Raw genomic sequence first — 13,227 nt, 5'->3', positions numbered from 1 at the left:
ATACTCACTGGATGCAAAGAGAACTTCACCTGAGTAAAAATTGAAATTGTGATCAGAAAGTTACACAATATAAGAAGATTTTCCAACCACAAAATGAAAACAAAAAGTATTTTTGGTTCAGAAAACTTAATCTAGGATTTATAATCTCTGAGCCTTGTTATTTGATGCTATAGTTATGTATGTACATATGTGTGAGTGTGTTTGTGTGTGTGTGTGCATGTAGGTATATATAAACACATATACATACACACACATTTGGGTTTGTTCTGCACTCCCTGTTAGAGAACTCAGTCTTTAGGAGAAGGACTATTTTCCTTTTCTTTGTAAGTATCCAACATAGAAGTGTTTAATGTATTGGCTAACTTTTTATAAACATCTAAATAAAACTTAAAAATTATTATAAATGCAGAGTTTCCATTTAAATCATGAGACCATGCGTGGAGCATATTCTTAGGGACTACATGATTCTAAAAATATATCATGATAAAGTCAGTGGAAAATACAACATAGGAATGAATTACCTGCAGTAATCCATTTGGGTTAATCAAGAGCGTCTCAATGGGATGTACCCCCATAATCACACAGCTGATACACACATATTCAGACATAACTTCTGTCTCTATGTATACAGTCTTAGGGATTTCTGTATGCCCTCCATTTTTAATACCCTTGGCTTTTCTTATTCAACTGATTGTGGAAAATTAAAGATTTAGCTCTGTAAGAAAAAGCTCTTTAATACAAACAAGGACCAATGGAAAAAAGAAAAAAATGCCATCAAGGCTTAGAAATGGGTAGAGGAAGATACTCATATATTCCCGAGAGGGTTCTGATCTTGGAAGAACCAACTTCAAGGACAGGGAGTGAGGCCTTGGGGACAGGGGCAAGCTTCTGGCCCTTACCCTGGGGTGAACAGCGTTTCTGGGCAGGAAGTATCTCAGAGGGAGTATCTGGTGCTTTCTAGTTCCAAGGAAAACCATGTACTATGCTTTGGGGCAGGACGCAGAGTCTGAGAGCAAGGACTCACCACTTGGGCACCTCTCTCCACCACAACCCCTGGAGTTACAGTACCTAAGGCTGTGCTTTCTTGATAGCAAGGATAGGCTAAGGCAGGGAGGCTTTTATCAAAATGGGTCCAAGATGGAGGGAGGGCACTAGGGCACTGAAGTTCTTTCAGTGCCTGAGATCTTTGGTTTTAACTAGCCTCAAAGCAGCAGTTTTTACTTGAAGTAGCCTGGATCTATGTCTAGAAGACCTACATGTGCAGGTTCAGGCATCATTGTCTCCTGGAACTTCTGATGGAAGTGTGTGTGTGTGTGTGTGTGTGTGTGTGTGTGTGTGTGTGTGTGTGTGTGTGAAAGCAGAGGGGTTGGGGAGGGGAAGGGAGAGGGAAGAGGAGAGAGAGAAGGCAAGGAAAAGAGAGAGCAGAATTTAAAAACCTATGAAAAAAGTTACCTTTCTTCTTTCCTCTGCAGCCTCCAGTTTCTTCTGGATCTCCTCCAGGGACAGATCTTTCTTCTTGGGAGAAGCTAAAGTTCGTGGGGCTTCTGAGATAGGAGATGGTGGCTTTAAGATCAGCTCAAAAGCCTGGCCGGAGGCACGTTTGTTGATTTGCTTCACTTCCATATCTGAGAGATGAATATTTGAGAAGGTTAAGCACACAGAACACAGGCATGCGTTTACTAAAATAATTTGAATTCTGGCAATTAAAAGTAGCCTTGTTATTCTGGCAAAGATGAGTAAAATGCTGCATATGATCATTTACTCTACATTGTTTGAACATATAAGACCTCTTTCTTTCGTATAATTATAGATATATTTTAACTGGATAAATATTTACAGTGTGGGGAAATTCAATAATGTCCATAGGGAGTTGAATCATAGTAGGCGTGCCCAGAAAAAAATAGCCTGAATCGATTTTAAACTAACTTTATTTTCCTTTTGAATAAATATGAGCCTCATATGAAAACCAAGGAGCACAGATTTAGATTTTTTTATTGTTTTGGAAATTAGCATAGCAGGAAACACTTTCAGATTACATAATGAGGAAAATAACAAAGTCCTCCAGTTCTCACACCTAATCCTGTGGTTAGAAATCACAGGAGCTGTGTTGGAACCGATGTAGCTCCCTGAATGGTTGGAAATACCTGCAGCAGTCAAGGCTCATGTGCAAAGCATCCTGCTGGTTCCTGTTTTGCCCTTCAGTGTGTCTGTTGATCTGAGTCATCAAGCAGTGTAATGTCCTCTCTGGGGAGGACACTGTGGTGGGGGTCCCTGTCTTCAAGGTGCTTATAGTCTAATGAAGACAATAAGACAGGGTACCATGGTAATCTCTTTGCTTCTACTTTGTTGCTACTTAGAATGTCCTTCTTCATCATCCCTCAGCTGTAGACAGGAACCGGGGGAAGAGGCATTGTAGTAGGGGAGGGAGGGGGCAACATCTGCTTATCTAATTTATACACTCTGTACATTTTAAAACTATTTAAACTCAATAGCTGTATAATATGCATAGTAATTAAATGGGCAGAAACCTGAAAATGCATAATATAATTTATAATGTAATAAATTATAATGTAAAATAATAATTTATAATGTAAAATAATATCATTTATAATATAAAATAGAGTGATAGCTAGCACCTGCTAGGATATTAGTGTAATTACACAACTTACAGCTTAGTAAAATATACTGATTTTTAAAAGCTCATTGGACAGCTCTAACTTTTAGATGAGTGTTTTTTATTTTGAACCCCAGACTACACCCCTCTCATTTCGGCCCCCCAGTCCTTGTTTTGTCCTCTGAACCCACCCAAAGTCAGGCCAGTCTCTGTTGTGCATCACATTAGTATTTGAAAATAGTTATGATTTTCCATTTCAAATTTTTTCCCCAGTCTAAAGCATCCTCAGTGTCCTAAAGTGACACGGTTTCTAGATCTTTGCTACTGCATCACTCCCTAACCTCACAGGGCTCACTAATTTATTAATGTCCCTTAAAAGTTGTGGCAACCAAGCTGGCCAGGTCTCCAGGCTAGTTCTGACTAGAGCAGAGCAGAGAAGAATTATAAATTAGCTTCCATTAACATTCTTTTAGCAGCCTGGTTAGTGCACTTTCAGTTTGTGGTCAGGTAAGACACCAGGTGAACAGGAACTGACCTTACTTACTTAGATCTGTGAATACTAACAGATCATATAGACAAAGTCAATTCAGTAAGTATGTTAAAAATGATGTGGCTTTTTTCACAAATATAAAAATATTTTAAATCTTCCTGAAGGCATCCAAATTTGTACTTATATCTTAAGTACAATTCTATAAAAAGCGTGTAAATTTATGGAAAAGGATTTCAAGAGAACAGAGGCAAATAAAAATCACTTATTTGATGAGGTGATGGGATTTTAAATGGATAGAGTTAGAGACACTGAAATCAGAACTGCCTGTATTTGCATCCAAATAGTAAGCCCTGCTTACTAGGGTGTGATACTGGGAAGGTTAATTCACTTCTTTAAGCTTTCATTTCCTCAACTAAAAGATGGAGATAAAAGGCACCTTTCTCATAAGACTGTTGTGAAGATTAAAAGATGAAGGATACTTGTCCAAATTAATCAAATTATATACATTAAATATGTGCAGTGATTTGTAAGTTACCTCAATACAGCTGTTAAAAAAATTAAATTGTAAAGGTGTTCCAAAAAAAAAAGATATAAAGGATACTAAATGTAAAGCACGGGCCATAGCACTTAGTGTTTATAAATGTAAATAATAATTATTAATTCTTGTGATAATATTTGTCTACAATAAACACTTCACATTATTACCTAATACAGAAAGAGAAAACAAAGTTACAGACATTGGGAATTTGAAATTCTCTACCAGTTCTTTTAGGAAGCAGTTAATGAGCTATGTTGAATTGTCTATTTGACTTCTAAGACTCAGCTTATATATAACCTTTGATTTTCGTTTCCTTCTCTCCAGTCCCTAAGAGGGCAGAAACCATCCCTGTCTTCTGTGTCCTACCAGTAAACGCTGCCTTAGCAAATAATCACACTGAGTTCCACTTTCTGGTTATCTGTATGTTGTAATTCTCTTCTACTAGGCCATGAGTGCCTTAAAGAAGAGGCCTGAGCTGCATTCTTCACTGGAGCCTCAGTGACAACACATGGTGAGATACAGTCTCAGAAGAAACATAGCTGGATTGCTAGTCACAGCCACATTTAGCAGATGAAGGAAGGACCAGTGTGTTTGTTGACTGAATGAACTTATACGAAGTAGGCGTGGGACCTGCATTCTAATGAGAGTTTTGGTTGGAAACCAAAATCTTTTTGCATGAAAGACATTTCCTTGTGAAACAGTTAATTCATATTTATGATGCTTGTGCCATGAGAGAATCAGTTTGAAAGAAAAGCGTCTTTGAGTCCTGGAATATTTTAAAGGCATATAAGGAGTTAACTGCCATAGATCCTTTCACCTTACCTTTAATGTATTTCCTTATACATGTGGAAAAGAAAATCGTTGTGAGCCAAACAGGTAGCCAGATATGCCTCAGCTTTATATACTACATATGTAACTGCACCAAACATTTTGATTAAATGGACTGAATTACGTAAAAATGGTATTGTTGATAATGTCAGCTACCATTTTGAATGCTTACAAGAGGCCAGGCTCTATGCTAAACATGAAACCATTTAAACCCAGCAACACCATTGGGAGGATTAGAGTTAAATTGGGCTCAAAGAATCTAAGTTACTTGCCCGAGGTCATGCAGATACTGGCAGAACCAGGAAGGTAATAAAATTAAGTAGTATGAATCAGGATAAATCAAACCAAAAAGGTTTTACTGCAAAATAAGGTTCATAGCTATGCCAGTTCTTCAGGATTTTCTTTTAAAATCCTCTTTATCTGGGGCTTCATAGGTCGGTTTTACTACTGGAACTTATTAGGTTGTTGACAGCACACACAAAATATGGGGATTTTTTAAAGACTACACTAAAAAACTGTGATGGTGGTTGATTTTCTCTCCTGAGTTTTCTAACTACAAAGCATTTTCTTGCAAATTGTGATCTCTAATTACAGCTTAGCATATCATGTTATTTGCAAAGAAAAGCCTCGGACATATTGTGGTTGTTGACATGCTGGATGCGATGGCTAATAAGCACTCAGCCATGTTTCTTAAGAGCCATTAATGTGCTGTCATTAACATCAAACTCATACTGTTTTGAGCAAACGGCAATCAATAAGACCCATTAGCTAGACGCGGCAGGTCAATAGTAATATCCACAAAATATTGATTTAATTATATCAGGAACTTTGAGACAGAAACAAATATATCCAAGCTTTGCCAACTGATCCAGCCAGCGGGGGCATTTCTATTGTAGGCATCTTACCGTCGTAAGTATAGATGTTGATGTTGCGAGGTTCCGGGTAGAAGCAAGAGCAGATCAGTGACAGCATGGACAGCTCCTTCATTTTTTCCTTGTAGGCTGAAACAAAAGGCTCAAGATTAGTATCTATCATTTTCTGAATTTCCTCTGAACGTTTCTTTTAACCTGAGTAATAATTGTAGTCTCCTGCAGAATGAATGTTGCCAGGGACACTGCTCTCTTTCACAAAATATAAATGAACGAAAGATGGAAACGGACTCTGGGGTGCATATTCCTTATTACAGAGGACATAAAACACAAATTGTTGCAGGTTAGATAAGAAGTGAGAGAAAGGGAGCTAGAGAAAGAGAGGAAGGTAGAAGGAAATGAGATCCAGCAGGGTAGGAGGGAGAGACAGGAAGATACAGAGGAAGCAGAAACAGACAAAATGGGCAAAGAGAAAGGTCCATTCCAGTACATTTGCACGCAGGTCTGTTGTATATAAATCAGCTTCAGGAGCTGTCCTTTGCTGGTTGACCCTGAATGGCCACATACACATTTGGAGAGTCAGAGAACTCATCAGGACAGTTATTAAGCAAATATTGATATATCTTGCAGGGGCCAATGTTGCTTATTTCTCTTCATCCCAAGTGCACTTTTTTTTTATCTCCCTCTTTCCACACACACCAAAAACCTGGACCTGAGATCTGATAAGGATGCCTCTTCCTCTCTGCACACTCAGTTTGGATGCCAAGCAGCTGCTGGAGTTCAGACCTTCCTCCCCCTTCACTCCCCCCACCCCCCATTTCATTTTCCCCTTTGTCCTTCAAGAGGTCTCCTGTCTAGGAAACCTTAGAGGGCCTCTTATCACGTTGGTCATCACTGGGACAAGTGACCAGATGGGGATAAAGAGGTGGGATCCTCTGACCTTTGTTGGTTATATAATTAGCAAAATTAATAAATTAAGGAAAATGGAAGAAAAATAATAGAGATAATGTGCACTGACTTGTGAGAAAGTATAAACAAATGGTGATGTCCTAACATATTGAACCTCACAGGGGGCATGTACCTCTTGGCAGGGTCTTCTGATCGTTATGTAATCCATGGAAGAGGAGTACCTTGGCAAGGCGAGAATCTGCAGAAGATGGTTTGGGCATTATTGCCAGGTGCATCTTTGGTTAGCCAGTAGGAAACAGATTCAGTATCTGGATGTTTTAGAGCTACAGAAATTTAGGTTGGGAAGATTCTAAGCGATCATTTAGTCAACTGTCCACCCATTGTACCATCAATTTTGCAAATGAAATGGCCCACAGAGGCTGAAGTCATATATGGCCAGTGACAAAGTTGGGATCTCTGGATAAAATGTAGTAAATCAATCTGTCTTAAGATTGCCAAGAGGCTTTCTTCTAGCTCTACTTTCAGAATGAGATTCAATGTGCCGGGCGAGATTCAATGTGCCGGGCTTCCCTGGTGGCGCAGTGGTTGAGAATCTGCCTGCTAATGCAGGGGACATGGGTTCGAGCCCTGGTCTGGGAAGATCCCACATGCCGCAGAGCGGCTGGGCCCGTGAGCCACAACTGTTGAGCCTGCGCATCTGGAGCCTGTGCTCCGCAACAGGGGAGGCCGTGATGGTGGGAGGCCCGCGCACCGCAGTGAAGAGTGGCCCCTGCTTGCCACAACTAGAGAAAGCCCTCGCACAGAAACGAAGACCCAACACAGCCAAAAATAAATTAATTAATAAACTCCTACCCCCAACATCCTCTTAAAAAAAAAAAAAAAAAAAGAGATTCAATGTGCCAAGAGGGCTAGACATGCTTGCACACCATTGAACCATACACAAAGACCAATAGTGTCATACTGCATATGGTTCAACCTAATATATCCAGAGCATCTCTCTAAAAGAATCTCCATCCCTATTTAGCTTATTTCCTTAAAATAAGCAACACAATTTGCCTTGTGCCAGAATAGTCCTGCCAACACCCATTCTGAGAGATTTTTACTGGATGCCTTTGGAATTTTAGAAGGCTGAAACCACATTTCTTTGTCCTATGTGTCTATTTAGTTAATAAAATTATGTCACTTATAAAGGTCCAAGCCTATCTTCACATGGATGTTCAGCGTGAACCACAGTATCTGTCACATAAAAGCATTTTGTGGTTCAATGCATTTAATTCCATGAACTGATTAAAACCAAAACAGCAAGCCTTTGTAGGCTTGTACCTTTTTCTGGTAAGAGGATGCCAAATGTTACCCAAAATATTTTGCAAAATTAAGCACATATTAGAAGCACATGTTAAAGACATCAACTTTATTAGGGAAGGGCAATCCAAAAGCAAAATAAAAGATATTCTGTCTCATAGAAAAGGGAACCTTTCTATACTGTTGGTAGGGATGTAAATTGGTGCAGCCACTATGGAAAACAGTATGGAGTTTCCTTAAAAAAACTGAAATAGAACTACCGTATGATCCAGCAATCCCATTCCTGGATATCCAGAAATGATGAAAACCCTAATTTGGAAAGATATATGCACCCCAATGTTCATAGCAGCACTATTTACAATAGCCAAGACATGGAAACAACCCAAGTTCCCATCCACCAGTGATTGGTTTAAGAAGATGTAGGGAGTGTATATGTGTGTGTGTGTGTGTGTGTGTGTGTGTGTGTGTGTATATATATATATATATATATATAGTGGAAAATTACTCAGCCATAAAAAAGAAATATTGCCATTTGCAGCAACCTGGATGGACATAGAGAATATCATACTAAATGAAGTAAGTCAGAAAAAGATAAATATATGATGTCTCTTATGTGTGGAATCTAAAGAATAATACAAAAGAATCTATATCAGAAATCTAATCTAATCTAAAACAGAAACAGACTCACAGACATAGAAAACAAACTTATGGTTACCAAAGGGGAAAGGGAGGGGGCAGGGATAAATTAGGAGTATGGGATTAACAGATTAAAAACTGCTATGCATAAAATAGATAAGCAACAAGGATTTACTGTATAGCACAGGGAAGAATATTCAATATCTTGTAATAACCTATAATGGAAAATAATCCGAAAAATATATAAAACAGAATCACTTTTCTGTACACCTGAAACTAACACAATATTGTAAATCAACTATACTTCAATAAAAAAAGATTTTCCATTTTATAGAGGTAACAGATTAAAGCTGTAATAAAAAATGAATTCCTACTGAAGAAATCATTCCTCAACATCTGTCCTCAGTTTCCTGGAAATGAAGTTCACCAATTTTCAGTAAGGTCACTGATCTAATTAAGATTGATAAAGGTGTAAACGTTGTCAGGAACCAACACATTTAGAGCCCATGTGTAATATATAACTGTGACTGATAAAAATGTTTGTTCTTTCCTCTCTTAGGTGGTCTGGGGACAAACCCCAGCTCGTCTCCGTGGGTGACTTCTTTAACGGCATCCTTACTTTGATTATGTTTTTTAAACATCATGGCCTGTGGCTCTACATGACACGACTCTATCCAGTAGCAGCCATTGCATAGATTTTCGCTGATATAGTTGCTCTGAATCCTATGGAACCCCGTAAAACCAGTTGCAACCACAGCGCAAGCAAATTCTGATTGTTTCCATGCAGCAAAGGCATACTGTGAAGATAGGTCTCCTTTCCACTTGCTGCAGTTGCCCAAGACTTTCCCCAGACGGCATTACCCTTCCTAATCGTTTCCACTCATCTACATCCTTCCCAAGATCTGAATCCCAATTCAGATCACCCCTCTTCAGCGTTTCCCTCTCTTTGGGATACTCCCACATTGATCCCCTGTTGTCCTTAGTAGGCTATACTACATAATCACGATTATACACTGTTATACTTGATTATGTACTGTTTCAGGTCATTCACTACTGGTTTCTGATGCGTAAGTTTTGTTTACTAAACTAAACTCTTTGAAGGCAAATGTTGCATCTTACTCATTTATGAAATAATTTACAGCATGGTTCTGAATGGAACAGAAAGCAGTTGCTTAATAAATAGTTGTTGGCTATTTTGCTCACTGATCTCCCGTTGTGGAGCACAGGATCCGGATCCGCAGGCTCAGCGGCCATGGCTCACGGGCCCAGCCGCTCCGCGGCATGTGGGACCTTCCCGGACCGGGGCACGAACCCGTGTCCCCTGCATCGGCAGGCAGATTCTCAACTACTGCGCCACCAGGGAAGTCCTGATTTTAAGTCAATCTCTCAATTGACAAGTATCAATATTTATGATCACCACCTATGGTCAAGAGTTTCTGTAGGCATTATGAAATTAAAAAGATATATATGTGTCCTCATTCTTAAGGAGCTTTCAAGTCAGGGAAATGAAGTATATGGATATAAAAAGCGATAGAAACACATGCAAAATAGGGTAAGCGTCAAATAGAGGTAGGTGATTTGTACTAGAAATTCAGAAGAACCTCAAAGCCCTGGGGCCGTAGGGAGGGTGGTCAGCAATGGCTTTACAGTTAGAGTTGCCAGATTTAGCAAATAAAAATACCAATACCTTGTTCAGTTTTAATCCAAATATTGCACGGGACATACTGAAAACCATTCCTTGCTTTTGCGAAATTCAAATTTAACTGGGTACCTTTTATTTTATATGGCAACCAGAGCAAATGGACCAGGGTCATAAGACTGAGTAGGGTTGAGGAAAGCAAAGAAGAGAGGAGGTATATTTGTTATTGCTGACATGGAAATGGGTTTATAAAGAGACCATATGGAAAACTTTTGTGAGTGGAACAGTGAGTTTACATAAGGATGGATGATTCAACTCAACTTCAGGGAGCATAATTCAATTCCAGGTCTTTACGAATGGCCTTCTCTGTTTCAGGAGACAGCTTTTTCATAGACTACACTACAAAGGGTTTTTAGAAGTTGTGTCCTGATAGTAAGTCTTCTTTGAGGTCAGTTTGGCTCCAAGATTTTGGGTAAGATGTTCTGAAATTTTGCTCATGTAAAAGGGTTGCTGGGACTTAAAAACATTATGTGTACATTAAAACATGGATATATACAAGAATGTTAGAATTTCAAGAATTTTAAATGTGTAAACTTAAAAGAAATTTGAATTTGAGAGTTTAGTTATGAGTCCACCCTTAGGAATATTTAGGTGAGAAAGTTTGAAAAGCACAGAGTTGGCAATGGGTTGGTTCACTGTAAGTCCTGGCTTGCCTGCATCGTTCTGGTTTAAGCCCATTAGTAACATTAATAACATCCCCATTCACGGTCGAAACGTTTGGCTATTACGAGTCATCCTAGCAACAGGAAGCCATTGAACGTTTTGAAAGTGGAATTACCTGATAAAAGCTCTTCTTAGACCTATTTGGCCGTTTTATGCAGGAAAGGTCCATCGCTAGGAGACACACTTAAGAAACAGTTGAATAAAGTTCAGCAGGTAATGCAGTGTGGTTTGGGGAAAGGGTAGTGCAGAGGAAAAGGAAAGGGAAGATGCAGGGGACTTTATGAAAGATGAATTGTTAGAAAAGAATACCTAAATTTGGAGTCAAGGGCAGATGGAAGAGAGTGAGAGATCCTAATGGATGGGTAGCCAAGGGAAGCTTTCCAGAAAAAGGGTTGCTAAAACTGAGTCCAGCTCATCTAGGATGAGCTGGCCTTGCAGAAAATAGACCATGGGTTGAGGTACGGAATATATATAATTTGAATAAATTTTTTTATTGACAATAAAACAAATCCCAAGCAAATGTGAGTGCTATTAGAAACATGTTATTAAGATTTCAGTATTGAAATTTCATACTTTGAATTGACAATCATTTTCTTCATTGGTTTTTGGAAATCAGCATATATTCATCTTTTCACTATACCCAACACCAAGCAGAGCGTGCATGTTTGTAAGGATGTGGAAGGAGATAGGTAATTCCATATAATGTTTTTCATTGTTACTTGCATTTGCTATTTACTATTGATGTTTACAGGTAAGTGTATTTCTCTAGTAAATTCATTTAAAATTCAATCCACATGATGCATAATGATTTTATAGCAATATCCACTTAACCTAATGGTGTATGAACGCTGATATTTTTTCCACTCTTCTAAATGGCTACAATGAACTATGAATAATGGCAACAGCTGCGATTCGTTGAGAACAAACAATGTACCAGGCATGGTGCTAGCTGGTTGCATGTATTTTCTCATTTAATCATCTCAACAATACGATAAGAGGTACTATAATTAGCCCAGATTTACAGATGAAATTAAAAGACTCAGAGAGGTGGTGTAGCTTGCCCAATGTGCAGTAGATGATAAAGTGTGGAGTTTAGTTTGAATGTAGGTCTGCCTGACTCTAAACGCTTTGCTGCTAACGTTATTCACTTCCCCAAGAATTTGCTCAGGTGTATTACACTTACCTTCACCATCTACATATTGTCTCTAACTAGAAAATAATGCATATTATTACTGACTTTTAAAATGATGAGTTCAAGACTTTTTTCTTTCCCATTTTTTCTTTGGCATTTGTTGTTTAACTTTATTGACTGCATGGCTATAGGTAAGTGTAGGGGTTTATAGAAAGAAAATGTAACTTTTTTTTAACTTGTGGATTTTACTTGGTACAGAGATGGCTAGAAAACGCAGGAACAGTTTCTCAAAGGGAACTTTGAGTATATGTATATTTTATTATATGAGTAAATATATCCTTACACACTCATATTCCAGCTAATGAGGTAAAAAGAGAAAGTGGTAATTATCTAGGTATTTTAGGAAACAAATACTTTTGCATCAGTTATTTGGATTATTATTTTAAGGATGATATATTTTGGCAGGCAATCACGTAAATTTTCTTAATTTTTTTTTGGCTTTTTCCTGTGTGTGTGTGTGTGTGTGTGTGTGTGTGTGAATCTGGAGATTGTACTTCTCCCTCGAGGAACAAAGAGTGGTTGAGGAGAACAATACAATCCGTACTAGAGATTTAATTATCAGATTAGATCTTGGCATAGATTAAAATAGCAGAGATTTTGTTTACTTAGTAAAATATGAAATAGACACACACACATACGTATGTATATACATATAAAATTATTTCTCCCATTCTAAATATATATCACAAGCTCTAAGCCCTTTGCTCAAAATTTCAAATGCATCTTAATTTTATACACTTTGTGTTTCAACAAGACAATATCTATATTATTCATGACAATATACTCCATTACTTTTGAAAGGCTTGAATAATTAAAAATAAGTGTTTTTAAAATGTTCATTTTTTTTTCACCTGGCTTGTGTGGGAACGACCGTCAATATGAGTTCTCATACTTACTGTGTTGTTATTTGATTTAGAATCAGTAGTATCACAAAAATATCTTCCATTTATTCATTCTGGGAAAAATTTTATTTGACTCAGTTTTGGCTAATGCAGAGTATAAAAAAGAAATAATATGTATTAGACTTCCTGTTAACATGTGAAAGACAGTTATGGAATGCTCTGAAAATGTCATTAATATACTACTTTGGAAGAAAATATCTCATAATCTCTGGATGTGCTACTGGTCTGTGTTCCCACATAGCAGTGTTAACCATAAGAACAGAGTCATTCAAGGCACTCGTTGCCTGACCATGGATTTGTGTTTTGGGGGCTCCGATGAGGGATGCTCAGGGTCTGTTAGCACATTGATTTTCCTCCTTGCCTTTCTCATGTTTTACCTGCAATCATTGATCATTTTAGTCCAGTAGGGGGTAGGGGTGGGGTTTCTTGGCAAGTCCTAAGATACTCAGTTTGGAGTCAACCTAAATTTCTTCTTTTGAAAGGTCTCTGGGAAGAAAGTAAAGGACACAGGTGATATACAGAATGCAGGATATAAGTTCCTTGCAATGATTTTACAGCAAGTAGATTTGCATTGGTTTCTAAGAG

At 38.2% G+C, this 13,227-nt stretch overlaps 1 protein-coding gene across 1 annotated transcript in view; it reads right to left on the bottom strand.

Annotated features, from left to right (window-relative positions):
* Positions 1–13,227, bottom strand: part of STMN2 (stathmin 2) — a 53,565-nt gene that overhangs the window by 18,673 nt on the left and 21,665 nt on the right. The window contains exons 2-3 of the mRNA XM_032610607.1: positions 5,376–5,471; positions 1,453–1,625 (exon numbers count right to left, since the gene is read on the bottom strand). Of these exons, the coding sequence (XP_032466498.1) occupies positions 1,453–1,625; positions 5,376–5,471 (269 nt within the window). The remainder of the gene's footprint in view (positions 1–1,452; positions 1,626–5,375; positions 5,472–13,227) is intronic.

The sequence above is a fragment of the Phocoena sinus genome, chromosome 17 (genome assembly GCF_008692025.1).
Source record: "Phocoena sinus isolate mPhoSin1 chromosome 17, mPhoSin1.pri, whole genome shotgun sequence".
Taxonomy (NCBI): Eukaryota; Metazoa; Chordata; class Mammalia; order Artiodactyla; family Phocoenidae; genus Phocoena; species Phocoena sinus.
Note: the sequence above shows the minus strand (reverse complement) of the source record. Positions and strands in the feature narration are given on the sequence as shown.